The sequence below is a fragment of the Marmota monax genome, unplaced genomic scaffold (assembly GCF_021218885.2).
Source record: "Marmota monax isolate L192 unplaced genomic scaffold, Marmota_monax_Labrador192_F-V1.1 WCK01_AAM20220418_F8-fsc00001, whole genome shotgun sequence".
Classification (NCBI taxonomy): domain Eukaryota; kingdom Metazoa; phylum Chordata; class Mammalia; order Rodentia; family Sciuridae; genus Marmota; species Marmota monax.
The window spans coordinates 17087426-17100510 of NW_026693777.1; the positions used below are offsets into that span (position 1 = coordinate 17087426).

Consider the following 13085-nt stretch of genomic DNA (forward strand, 5'->3'; position numbering starts at 1 on the left):
GCTTGTCTATCATGCACAAGGTCCTGGATTTAATCCCCAGAACTGCAGGAGTAGGGGTAAGAGGCAAGAGGCATTATGTAATGATAAAGGGGTCAATAGTCCTGAAGATATAGTAATATTTAATATGTACGCTCCCACAAACAGAGCATCAAATATAATACATGAGAAAAAGACTGATAAAATTGAAAGTGGAAATAAATGGATCCACCAATATAATTAGAGACTTTGACACCATCTATCATAAATTGACAGAGGAAGTAGGTAAAAAATTTGTACAGACATAGTTCAAGTCAACAACTGGATATAATTGGCATCTGTTATGCACTGAATGTTGGAGTTCTTTAAAGATTTATTTGTTGAATTTTGGTAGCACTAATTTCCACTGTGTAAATATATGATCTTTTGGAAGTAAGTAGGATTAGATCATCAGGACTCTCCTGATGATACAAGAGACACTACAGAGCTAGCTCTTTGTTTCTCCTTGCGTCTGTACAAGAAGCACACAGTGAGATGGCAGCTGCCTACACACCAATAGAAGAGGGCTCAGAATAAAACCTGTGTTGTGGGCATCTAGAACTATGAGAAATAGGCCATAAGATAGCCCTTAACAAATTTAAAAGAATAGAAAATCATCCAATGTCTGCTATTAAGCCACAATGGAATTGCACTAGAAATAAATTACAGAAGGATAATGAAAAACTGAGCAAGGTGATGCACACCTGTAATCCCAGCAGAAGCTGCGATAGGAGAATCACAAGTTCAAGGCCAGCCTGGGCAACAAGGTGAGATCCTGTCTCAAAAAATAAAAATAAATGGGAATGTAGCTAGCTCAATAGTAGGATAATTGCTTAGCATGTGTAAGACCCTGGGTTCAATCCCCCTTACTAAAAAACAAATAAAAAATCCCAGTGAAATTGGAAATAGGAAATAAATAAAGGAAATCAAGAAAACCAAAATCTGAGTTTTTGAAAAGATCAATAAACTCCATAAGCTGGGCTAATTAAGAAAAAATACAAAGACACAAATTACTAATATCAGAAGTGGAATTGGGGAAAAGGAGATATCACTACAGACATTAAAAGGATAATAAAAGGGGCTGGGGCTGGGCACAGTAACCCATGCCTATAATCCCAGTGACACGGGAGGCTGAGACAGGAGAATCCCAAGTTCAAAGCCAGCCTCAGCAACAGCAAGGCGCTAAGCAACCTAGTGAGACCCTGTCTCTAAATAAAACACACAATAGGGCTGGGGATGTGGCTCAGTGGTCGAATGCCCCTGAGTTCAATCCCCAGTACCCCCAAATAAATAAATAAATAAATAAGGGGCTGGGGTTGTAGCTCAATGATAAGAGCACTTGCCTAGCATGTGAGGCACTGGGTTTAATCCTTAACACTGCATAAAAAATACATAAATAAAATAAAGGTATTGTGTCCATGTATAACTAAATTTTTTAAATGATAATAATAGAATATATGAGCAACTCTATGCCCACAAATTTGATAACCTAAATGAATGGACCACTTCCTTAAAGGGAATCTGTCAAAATTCACACCAGAAGAAACAGACAATCTGAATAGACCTATGTCTGTTGAGGAAATTGAATCAATAATTAATAATCTTCCAAAACAGAAAACACCAGACCCAGATGAGTCTCCTAGTGAATCTCACCAAACATTTAAGAGAGAAATTATGCCAGTTTTCCACAATCTCTTCCAGAAGATAGAAGCAGTATAAATACTTTATAACTTATTTTATGAAGCTAGCATAACCCTAGTACCAAAACTCAACAAAGACATGACAGGAAAAGGAGGATACAAACCAATATCATCACTCACATCAATGTAAAAATCCTCAACAAAGTATTGGCAAATTGAATCAAACAATGCATAAAAGGAATTATACATCATGTCCAAGTGGGATTTACACCAGGTATACAAAGTTAGTTCAATGTTTGAAAATAAATTGATGTAATCCATCACATCAACAGGCTCAAGAAGAAAGACCACATGATCATATTAACATATGCAGAAAAATCATTTGACAAAGTCCAGTGCTTGCTGACAATAAAATCTCTCAGCAAACTAGGAATAGAAGGGAATTTTCTCAACTTGATTAAGAATATCTACAAAAAAAATATAGCTGACACCATATTTAATGGTGATAAACTAGAAGCATTTCCTCTAAGATCAGTAATAAAGCAAAGATGTTCCTTCTCATTACTGCTTTACAACAAAGTTCCAAAAGGCCTAGATAATTGGTAAGACAAGAAAAAGAAATAAATAGCATGCAGATTGGAAAGAGAGAATAACTCCATCTTTTTTCACAGATGACATGATTATTTCCGTAGGAAATCCAGGAAAATTGATACTCACACAAATTCCTGGAACTCATAAGCAATTGTAGCATTGTTACAAGGTTAATGTATACAAGTCAATTGCTGTCAGTTATGGTGGCACACACCTTTAATCCAGCTACTTGGGAAGCTGAGGCAGGAGAATCACAAGTTCGAGATCAGCCTGCACAATATAGTGAGACCCTGTCTTAAAATAAAATAAAAAATTCTAGGGATGTAATGCAGTGGTAGAGTATTTGCCTAGCACATATGAAGCCTTGGATTCAATTCCCTATACCAAAAAAATGAAAACAGTCGATTGCTTTCCAATATACCAATAGTGAATAAGTGGAATTTAAAATTAAAAATATATACCCACTTATATTAGCATCCCCTGAAAATAAAATACTTAGATCTAAATTTTAAAAATGTACAAGATTTATGTGGAAAACTACAAAACTCTAATGAAAAATATGGAAGAAGAATGGAGAGATATTCCATGTTCATGGATAGGAAAACTCTATATTGTCATGTGTCATTTCTTCCCTACTTGATCTATAGATTCAACACAATCCCATCAAAATATTAGCACATCATTTTGTGGATATTGGCAAACTGATGCTAAATGTTATATGAATAGGTATGCAACTCAGAATACCCAACTCAATATTGAAGGAGAACAAAGTAGAGAAGAACTGGAAGACCTATGACACCTAAAACCATGTGGTACTGGGAAAAAAATAGGCAAATCAATAGATCAGAATAAAGAGACTAGAAATAGGCCCATATAAATATTGTCAACTTATCTATGACAAAGGAGCAAAAGTAATATAACGGAGCAAAGACAGTCTTTTCAATAAATGTCACTGCAACAACTGGACATACACATGCAAAAAAAAAAAAAAAAAGGTAAGAAAGAAACAAGAAATTAAAAAAAGAAAATAACCTTTAAATCTTTTACAAAAATTAATAAAAGTATAAAACTTCTAAAAGACAGCATAGGTGAAAATCTGGATGACCTTGAGTTTAGCAATGAGTTTTTAGATACAACATCAAAGGCATAATTCATGAAATAAATAGTGAGCTGGATTTCATTAAAATTACAAATTCCTGCTCTGTGAAAGATAATGTCAAGAAATATGATTGCTGGATGATAAGGAAAAAGGATATCAGTTTTGTAAGAATCTGCCAAACCATCTTCCAAAGTGGTTGTACGATTTTTAGAAGACAAGTCACAGAGTGGGAGAAAATATTTGCAAACACATCTGATAAATGACTGTTACTCAAAATACATAAAGAACTCTTAAAACTCAATATGAAGGTCTGGGGTTGTGGCTCAGTGGTAGAATGCTTGCCTTGCACGTGTGAGGTACTGGGTATTGTGTTCATCTACAATTAAAAATACTTTTTAAAAAACCTTAATATGAAAATGAATAACCCATTTCTTTTAAATGAGCAAAAGACCTTAACTGACACCAAAGAAGATCTACAGATGGCAAATCAGCATATGCAAAGATGTTCAACATTATTGTGTCATTAGGTAAATGCAAATTCAAACAACAATGAAATAACACAACACATCTATGAGAATGGCCACAATCCAAAACACTGGCAACACCGAACACTAGCCAAAGTGTGGAGCAACAGGAACTCTCATTCACTTCTGATGGAAATGCCAAATGGCACAGCCACTTTGGAAGACAGTTTAGCCACTTCTTACAAAACTTACATACTCTTTCCATATGATCCAGCAATCACACGCCTTGTTACTCATTCAAATGAGCTGAAAATGTATGTCCACAAGAAAACCTATGCATGGATGTTTATAGCAGCTTTATTCATAATTGCCAAAACTTGGAAGCAACTGAGATGTCCTTTAGACAATATTATTCAGCACTAAAAAGAAATGAGCTATCAAACCATAAAAAGACATGAAGGAAACTTAAATGCATATTACTAAATGAAAGAAGCCAATCTGAAAAAACAACATAGAATATAATTCCAAGTGTATGACATTCTGGAGAAGGCAAAACTATGGAGACAGTAAAAAGATGAGTGATTGCCAGGGGTTATTGGGGAGGGAGAGATGAATATCTGGAGCATGGAGGATGTTTAGGGCATCAAAACTATTCTATATGATATTACAATGGTGGATACATGACATTACATATTTGTCAAAATCCACAGAATGTACAACACCAAGAGTGAACCCTAGGGCTGGGGCTGTAACTCCGTGGTAGAGCACTTGCCTGGCATGTGTGAGGCACTGGGTTTGATTCTCAGCACTTCATATAAATAAATAAAATGAAGGTCCATTGACATGATTGGTCATGGTGGTGCATGCCTGTAATCAACAGCTCAGGAAGCTGAGACAGGAGGATCGTGAGTTCAAAGCCAGCCTCAGCAAAGATGAGCTGGTAAGTAACTCAGTGAGACCCTGTCTCTAAATAAAATACAAAATAGGGCTGGGGATGTGGCACAGTGGTCAAATTCCCCTGAGTTCAATCCCCAGTACCCACCACCCCAAAAAAGTGTGAACCCTAATGTAAAGTATGAATTTTGGGTGATAATGTCATGTCAGTGTAGGACCCTCAATCGTAACATGACTGTCACCGTGGTGTGGGACATGGAGAGAGGGGGAGGTGGGGGCAGCAGGACTCCATACTTTCTATCCAATTTTGCTGTGAACCCCAAGCTGCCTGCTTGCTCTGTTCTTTTATACTTTAATTTCACCTATGACTTTTTTTTTTTTTTTTAGTACCAGGGATTGAACCCAGGGGCACTTAACCACTGAGCCACATCCCCAGCCCTATTTTGTATTTTATTTGGAGACAGGGTCTCACTTAGTTGCTTAGTGCCTCACTTTGCCGAGGCTGGCTTTGAACTCGTGGTCCTCCCACCTTTCTGTACATGGAGGGTGCCAGACTCCGCCATCATACACTGGGCCTTTCCATTCCACAAAGCACCTACATTCTGTTCCCTTGAGCCTCACTGCAACCTGGGAGGAAGGTAGGAGCTGGCATTTCTTTTATCAGACATCACAAATGGATAATCTGAAGATCAGAGGCTTCGAATGACATTCCCAAGTTCACACTGTCAGTCATAAAGCTGAGATTCTCATCCAGGTCTCTTGAATCCAGACCCTGAGACTTCCTTTCGAGCAGGCTGTCCCCTGAGATGTCACAAATCAGAAGAACCTTCGTCTTATCACTGGGCCATTGTACCAAAGGCCTTTCTATGTGGCCCAAAGCACACCCCAATCTCTGACCTGCCATGAAATGGGGAAGGAAGAGGGGACAGGCAGACTCATCCTATAGATGAGAAAGTAGAGAAAAACTTGGACAGAATGACTCAGTGGTGAAGCCAGGAATAGAATCCGAATCCTATTCCTCTCTAGACATGCTGCGGACAAGGAATCCAGCTCTCCTAGTTCTTTCTCCCCTGCCCGCCTGAGCAGCCTCTCCTGTGGGCACCAGCGGGTCTGGGCTTACACCCATTGTGCGCCAAAAAGAGAGTTCACTGCCGACAGCCTCCTTCCTCCAGTGTGCTGGGCACCCAGTGAGGCCTGTGTGCAGTGGGTCCCCGCTGTCCTAATTTCCTGGCTAAAGACCTAGATAGAGTGTCTAAATTTTCCTCCGGCCGACTGCTGCCCCAGATTTAGCCTCTCTGATGGATCAGTCTCTTCTCCCTGCTGGAGGCCGTGCCTGTCACCCCACCCCACCCCAGGCTTCCTAAATCACATTTTTTTGTGTTTTGTTTTTTGAGACAGAACCTTCAACAGGCAACCCTCCTGCCTCAGCTCCCGTGTACTTAGGATTACAGGTGTGAGCCACCACACCCAGCTCACCTGTCTTCAAGGTGCTGACATCAACACACCAAATTCCCACTTAAAAGGTGTGGGACTGAATGGAGAAAATACCAACATTCTAATGAAATCTAGATGAAAGCCTGGGATACAGAGGCCCCCACCCTTGGGGGGGTGGAAGAGACACTGAAGTCAACACGACAGTCCTCAAATCCGTACCTCTAAGTACAAATCCTCTGTGGATTTTTCTGTTTGTTTTGTAACCAACAAAATGGCTCTTAAGTCCAGTTGGAAGAATAAATGGGCACGAAAAACTGACAAATTTTTGGAAGAAGAAAAATGAAGGTGGACTGTCCTACTGGATTAAAATCAAGATGTAAAGTCGGGAGAACAAAGTTATTCACCCATTGATTCATCCCACAGTGCCAAGCTCCACAACTGGCCTGGGAGCGAGGAAAAGTGACAAGGCAAAGAGAAGTAGAATCAATGGTGCCTCTCTCTGTGGGCTCCTCTGCACAAGCCACTCTATAGCTTCTGCCTCAGGCAGTTCACATGTGGGGTGGGCCCATAATTAATAACAACATGAGCATATCAACAAACATTCAATAAACATGTCTTATGTGCCGATCGCGTTATAGGTAACACCTTTAATCTTTATAGCATCCTTAATAAGATGGGTTCTATTATCATTGTCATTTTTCAGATGAGAATATTGATGTTCAAAGAGGTTAAATAATTTGTCTGAGGTCACACAGCCACAAGTGTGATGGGCAGATACAAATACAGATAGCCTGGGTCTGGATTCTGTACAGCCAACTAGTACTCACCCCCTGCCTTTCAGGTGTCAGAAAGACTCCTCAGGATAGGCGAGGCTCAGTGCTGCCTAGAGGTTTCAAATGAAGTGAACTTCAGTGGCTCCCATGAGGCCAAGAGTCTCCTGAACCACAGGCAGCTTCAAGTTGGCAATGAGCCTGCTCAGGACTTGTATTGTTGGCAGAGAATGAAGGAACCTCTGAGATCATCAAATCCAATCACCCTCACAGTGCCAGAAGCCCCTGATAGATAATTCAGGCCACTACAGCCTCCTGGGAATCTCTGTGACAAGCCGCTTATAAAATTTTTGGAGAACTTCTTCCCTAGAAGATGGTTACCTTCCCTTTTTACTTTCCTTTGGAGGGTTGGCAGGGAGAAATGCACTTCCTGCCAAGAATCTATAGCAGTTGCAAGCACTGTCATTGCACTGGGCTCCTGGCCCCGCCCCGTCTGATGTTCCAGCCAGTCGCTGGGTGCCCAGCCCCCCATGTCTCTCCCTAATGCTGGAAGCACGTGTTGGGAGACAGCAAGTGAGGCTATTAAGTGTTAAGGGGAGGCAGTGACAGAGTGACAGTGGCCTCCCTGTGCACCTACCTCTCTCTGCTCCCGCTGAAGGCAGAGTTCTTCTGTCTCTTCCATCAGTTTGTCTGTCAAGGCAAGCACACCCTTATAGACTGCTTTCTCACAGTGGAAGTCCTGAGGCAGGTGCCCAGGGTGGTCTCCATCATCCCCAGCATCTCCCCAGGAAGAGGTCAGCACCCCTGCTAGCCAAGGACTGGTCCCGCTTCCCTCCTTTCTGGGTATCATTCCTGCTTCATGCATTCAGAGGGCCATGACAGGGCCTTGTCCTTGGGAGCTCAGGTGAGTCCCATGCATCCCCCAGGGCTGCTGTGGCTGGGCTGGTCCTCAGCTCCACCCCCGCCCCCCACTGCCTGCACTGGTGTCCAGCTAGTGGGGAGGGCAGTCTTAGTGGGAAGGGGAACCATGCTGGGGCCCAAGTGCCTAAGCGGGCAGAAGGGGAGGGGTCCCAGGCAAAGCATTGAGCCCCAAGTCTGCCCATCTTCTCTCTCGGCATAGGGGCCTGGAGCCCTGTGGCCAAGTTCAAGGTGGTCTTGGCGTGGGGAGGGTTTGGGGTGAAATGTGGGACTCAGGTGCCCAGGGTAGGATAACTGCATCTTCATTTAAGGAGCCCTCACTGCAAGCCCTACATGAGCATCTGCAGCATTTTCTCATGGGACCAATGAACCCGATCTCCATACCACCTCTGAAAGCTGGGGACTATCCTTATCTCCATCTTAAGGAGGAGGAAACTGAGGTTTAGAGAGACGAGCCACCTAAAGACACAGAGAGCTGGTAGGGAGAAGATAAGGCCAGGTGCAGACCCCCGACTCCTGGCCACCAGGCTGTTCTCCCTCCAGCCATGCTGGCCAGAAGGACATTTGTCTCTCCATAAAGCCCTCCAGGTGTGGAGCTGGTCTCTGGTTCCTCATGGCCTGCTGAGTCCCACCTGGACACCCACCCTGGGTCCTCCACCAAGCCCCTGGCTACAGCTTAGGCCCCCAAGTGCTCCCACTAGGGAACCTCAGGTTCCAGTCCACCCCTCCAGCCAACCTAAATACTCTTGCTTTTCCTTAGCCAACTGCAGCCCCTGGGCCTCCAGGCTTTTGATCATGGCTTCTCCCAGCTGGGCATTCTTCCAGGTCCTGGGAGTGAGGGCAGATGGCACAGAGGAGAGAAGAGGAAGAAATAAGATCGTTAGACCACGAGGATCTAGGAGAAAGAGCAAGTGCGTGTTTTGTACTCGCCTATCCAGAAACTCAGCTGACTGTCACTCTAGCACCCAGGGCTCTGGGCACGCCACCAGTATGGATCACTTACAGTAACTGGAGACTGGCCCAGGCTGCAAAGTGGGCCACCAGGGACCAAGAGCACTTTCAGAGCAGGGAAGAGATTTCTTCCCAGGCAGCTTCCTATCGCCTGAGTACCCGTCACCAAGCACGAGGCCACATGCAGGGTGGGACTCAAGTATTGTTTATTGGATCAACAGTGTGATCCAGCTCAAATAGGCAGGTGCTAGGACAGGGATTTATGTGCAATTGGACATTGTTGGGCACTCACTCTGGTCCTTGATAGGAGGAGGTGAGATCGACATTAGCAAGTACCAAATACAATGAGTGATTGATGCTGGATTCACTTCCAAGAGCTGGAGACACACAGTGTTCATGTCTGCTACCTGTGACCGTAAATACTTTCCAAGCTCACTTGGGGGACCCTCAGAGATGCTCTAAGAGCTGGCTGCCTCCTCTCACCCATCCTAGCCAACTCCTACAGCCCTCTCAGTGTCCACGAGGATCCCAGCAGAGAGTCAGGGAATACATGGTGGGCCCAGCCTGTCCCCCGCCCCCCGAGTCTGGAGCCCCAGATGCCCTTCTGGCTGCGAGCACTTACACCTTTCCAGACTCCTGGAGCATCTCCAGCCACTGTGTCTGTTCAAACTCGGACTCGGCAGCCAGCAAGACATTCCCCTGCCAGGAAGAGGAGCCATGGGTGTGCTGAGAGATGGCCCCTTGGAGGGTCATGGAGGCCCACTCTGCTCCCCTACAACATAGTCCTGGGCATGGACACCTCCCTGGGCCAGGCTGATTTTCCCAGGCCGAGGGGAGAGCTTCACTTACATGGAAGTCCTGATGGGAGATCTTCATGACATAGGGCATGCTGGGCTCTTCCTTGGCCTCCACCAGGCAGCCCCCAAGGGGTATGACACCCTGTGGAAGAACCAGAACAGGCAGCCCCACCCACCCAGCTCAGGTCACTTGGGGCCTCTGGGGATAAAGCCAGGCTCTGCCAAGACCTCCAGGGTGGACCTGACCTTGAGGCTACTGAACCTGACTTTGTAGCTGCTGGGCAGAGGCCAGAACTGACTCTCAGAGGGAAGAAGAAGGGCTGGGGCAGGCTCCAGGGTACAGGAAAGTTGGGGTCGAGCCTGGGGGGCAGGGCAGGGGGTCTTGTGCCCTGAGAGAAAATTTGCTTTCCAGACTCCCTGCTAGACCACTGCAAGACAAAGGACAGCCCTCCAACATCCCCTGACATCTCCTTGGGACCCTCCCCCACTGTGGCCCTGGGGAGGGGACACCTCACCTTAGGATGTATATTGAAGTATTTGTTGGTTTCAAAGCTCTTTTTTTCACTCTCAGAGTAGTAAAGCAGAAAGCTCTCTTTGATAATGAAAAACCTACAGCGGTGAGGGGGAAGGAAGGGGAGAAACAGTTAGGCCCTGGGGGACAACAAGAGTGCCTTTGTAGCCCTGGACTCACAGAGGAGCCCATGGGGCCACCAGCTTATGCTCCTTGCATGACCCTAATTATGGAGGTCATGCTGCTTCACCCAAATTGCCCTCCCTCTGCTCCTCAGGGCTGGCTGCCTCTATCCCCTCATCCCACCATCCTAGGTACAGCAGGACACCTGAAGTCCTTCCCCCTCAGGTTCCTGCACCCCTTGAACTGTCATCTCCAGTTACTTAGAGTCTCCTCCAGGTAGGATAGGAGGAGGATAAAAAGACACATGACTCCAAGGTGAATCTTCTGGTGTAATCTTGAGAGCGTGCAACCAAAGGGAATGGGTACAGGTTGTTGGGGCCACATCTGCAGCGCCTGACACCCTCAGTGGGACACCTGTATTCCCTTTTGTCTCAGACTGCTCCACAGCCTCCTTCTGGGACTTAGGATCCCTGGACCTTGATGCTTTCTGAATTTTGAGGAGGTGCATCCTCAATGCCAACCCCCAGGGCCCTGTCCTGGGGACTCTTATAAAACTAATGATTGAAACTAACTTTGATAAGACACCAAATGCCCCACAGGGGAAGATCCAGTTTGGCCTCAAAGCTCCTGAGGCTCAGAGACACCCCAAGTGCTGGCTCCTTCCTCCAGGGCCACTGTTGTAGCGATATGATATGAGCAGAAAGTAGGGAAGATTCTGAGTTGTTGAGTGTGTGTGTGGGTGTCTGCATGGAGGAGAGTTCAAAGCAGGGGTATGTTGGACTGCTAAGATGGACTCCCAGTAGCCAACAGTATGACTCTCAGCTGCTGTGCATTCAGAGACACAGCATCAATGGCATGACATTGGCCAGGGAAAATACAATGAAAATAAAAATCAGAACCTCCCTGCCCTCCTTACCAAGAGCCACTGCAGAACTTCAGTGACCTTCTGGGCCTCCCACAGCTGACTCTGCCCGTGCTCAGCTCTCCCACCACTTCTACCCTTCAGTGTCTCTGTGCTCCAGGGGAGTGTGGAGCCCGCTACCTCCCCGCTCCTTGCATGACCCTGCAAATAGAGATCATGCTGCTCTACCCAAAATGCCCTCCGTCCGCTCTTCATCTGGCTGCATGCTCCTCACCCAATGCTGACATCTGGGCCCCTCCTGCACTTGCAGGGTACTTGGCACTCGGCACCCACTGCCACAGCCTGCATGCTCTGCTTGTCCAGAGAGGGCTGCTAGTTTCCTGGAGGGTGGGGCCACACCACTTCTGTCCCATGGACTGAAGTGGGTGTGCCCTGCTTTTTCCAAGGGACCTCACAGAGTAGGTGAGAACATGGGCTTCAGCAAGCAACAGACCTGCCCTTTTCCAGGTGGGTTGGGAGACCCTTGGGGAGGTAGCACAGCTCTGAGTCTTAGTTTCTTTGTCTATAGAGCTGGGGCGAGAACACTGACCTTATGTGATTATTGGGAAACAAAATGAGCCTGTGCTCATCACTCTGCCAGTTGGCGAGGACCCAGGACACCTGGCATGAATATGTACCTCCCCATATAAGGTGAGACAAGCAGCACAAGCTGCCTCTATCCCTCTCAACAGCTTCTGAAATATTGCTGTGTGCTGCCTGACCCCACAATTCACATTGAAGCCCTAACCCCAAATGTGACTGTATCTGAGGTGGGAAGGTAATTAAGGTTAAATGTGCTAAGAGGGAGGGGCCCTGTTCCTCTAGGCCTGAGCCTTGACAAAAAGAGGAAGGTTCTCTCCTTTTTTTCTGGCCCTCTCCCTCTCCCTTTCCCTTTCTCCCTCCCTCTCTGTCTCAGGCTCTCTTCCTCCCTCTTTTTCAATTTCCCCTCCCCACTGCCCTGTGCAGAGAGTTGGCCCTCTGGGAAACAGAAAGAGGTCCTCCCAGAACCCAACTCTGCTGGGTAATGGGGTGGGGCAGGGGTTATACTAAGCAGGTAGGCAGAAGAAGCTTAATGAAGAAGGTGAGGGAAGACGGGAGGTGCTCCAGGCAGAAGACCCGCAGATGCAAGGTCCTGAGGCAGGAGCATGCCTGGCTCTGGCAGGAACTGCAAGGCTGAAGCAGAGGGAGCAAGACCAAAAATGGCTGGGCCAGGTCTTGTAAGGCCCTGTGGCTCTGGTACTGAGACTAAGGAGTGAGCCTACATTTCTTTAGCTCTTACCACAAAGCATGCTTTCCTGTGAGCAATTACCTCTGTTAACTCCTTGAACACTCACAATTACCCTAGGAAACAGGTGCTCCCTGCATTTTAAACAGAGAGGTGACATGACTTGCTGGAGGTCACAGGGCTACTTGGTAGAGGCTGTGTTTTTCTCTGAGTCATGGAGGGCTTTGAGCAGAAATGACGTGGCCTGATGTACAAAAGGCTTACCTGGCTGTGGTGTCAAGGACAGATTTGGGGGAGGGGGCAAAGAAAAGGGGACGTGGTAAGAGTTGCCGCCATGCATGATTAGAAGGCAAGAAAAGATCGAGAAGATGGGAGTGTGCAGCTATCCTAAACTCAGGCCTCGGTTCCCTTGAGTGCAGCTCGAGGGTAAGTAAAGTCACACAAAGGCTTAGAAGACCGTGGAAAGATTCAGGACGTGTTTACTTTTCTTATGACTATTAGTGTTTATTTTCTGAGGTTCCTGCTGGGGTCCCCCTCTGACCTCCTCTCCCATTTGTGCTCACACAGCCCTGCTGGAGGGAGGCTTGTCTGCCCACCCTAGTCCTTAGGACCCTCCCCACCTGCCCCTTTGGGTTGTGAGGAGCCCAGTGAATGTGGATAAGGGTGTGTCAGCATGGCTGCCTCCTCTCTCGGTCTTAAAGAACAGAATTTTTACCTATAGATTAAGGAACATTTAGAAGGCAGCAAGATGC

At 46.2% G+C, this 13085-nt stretch overlaps 1 protein-coding gene across 1 annotated transcript in view; it reads right to left on the minus strand.

Annotated features, from left to right (window-relative positions):
• Positions 1 to 13085, minus strand: part of Plekhd1 (pleckstrin homology and coiled-coil domain containing D1) — a 37054-nt gene that overhangs the window by 16519 nt on the left and 7450 nt on the right. The window contains exons 2-6 of the mRNA XM_046460995.2: positions 10089 to 10182; positions 9626 to 9715; positions 9399 to 9475; positions 8562 to 8653; positions 7545 to 7597 (exon numbers count right to left, since the gene is read on the minus strand). Coding sequence (XP_046316951.1) covers positions 7545 to 7597; positions 8562 to 8653; positions 9399 to 9475; positions 9626 to 9715; positions 10089 to 10182 — 406 coding nt within the window. The remainder of the gene's footprint in view (positions 1 to 7544; positions 7598 to 8561; positions 8654 to 9398; positions 9476 to 9625; positions 9716 to 10088; positions 10183 to 13085) is intronic.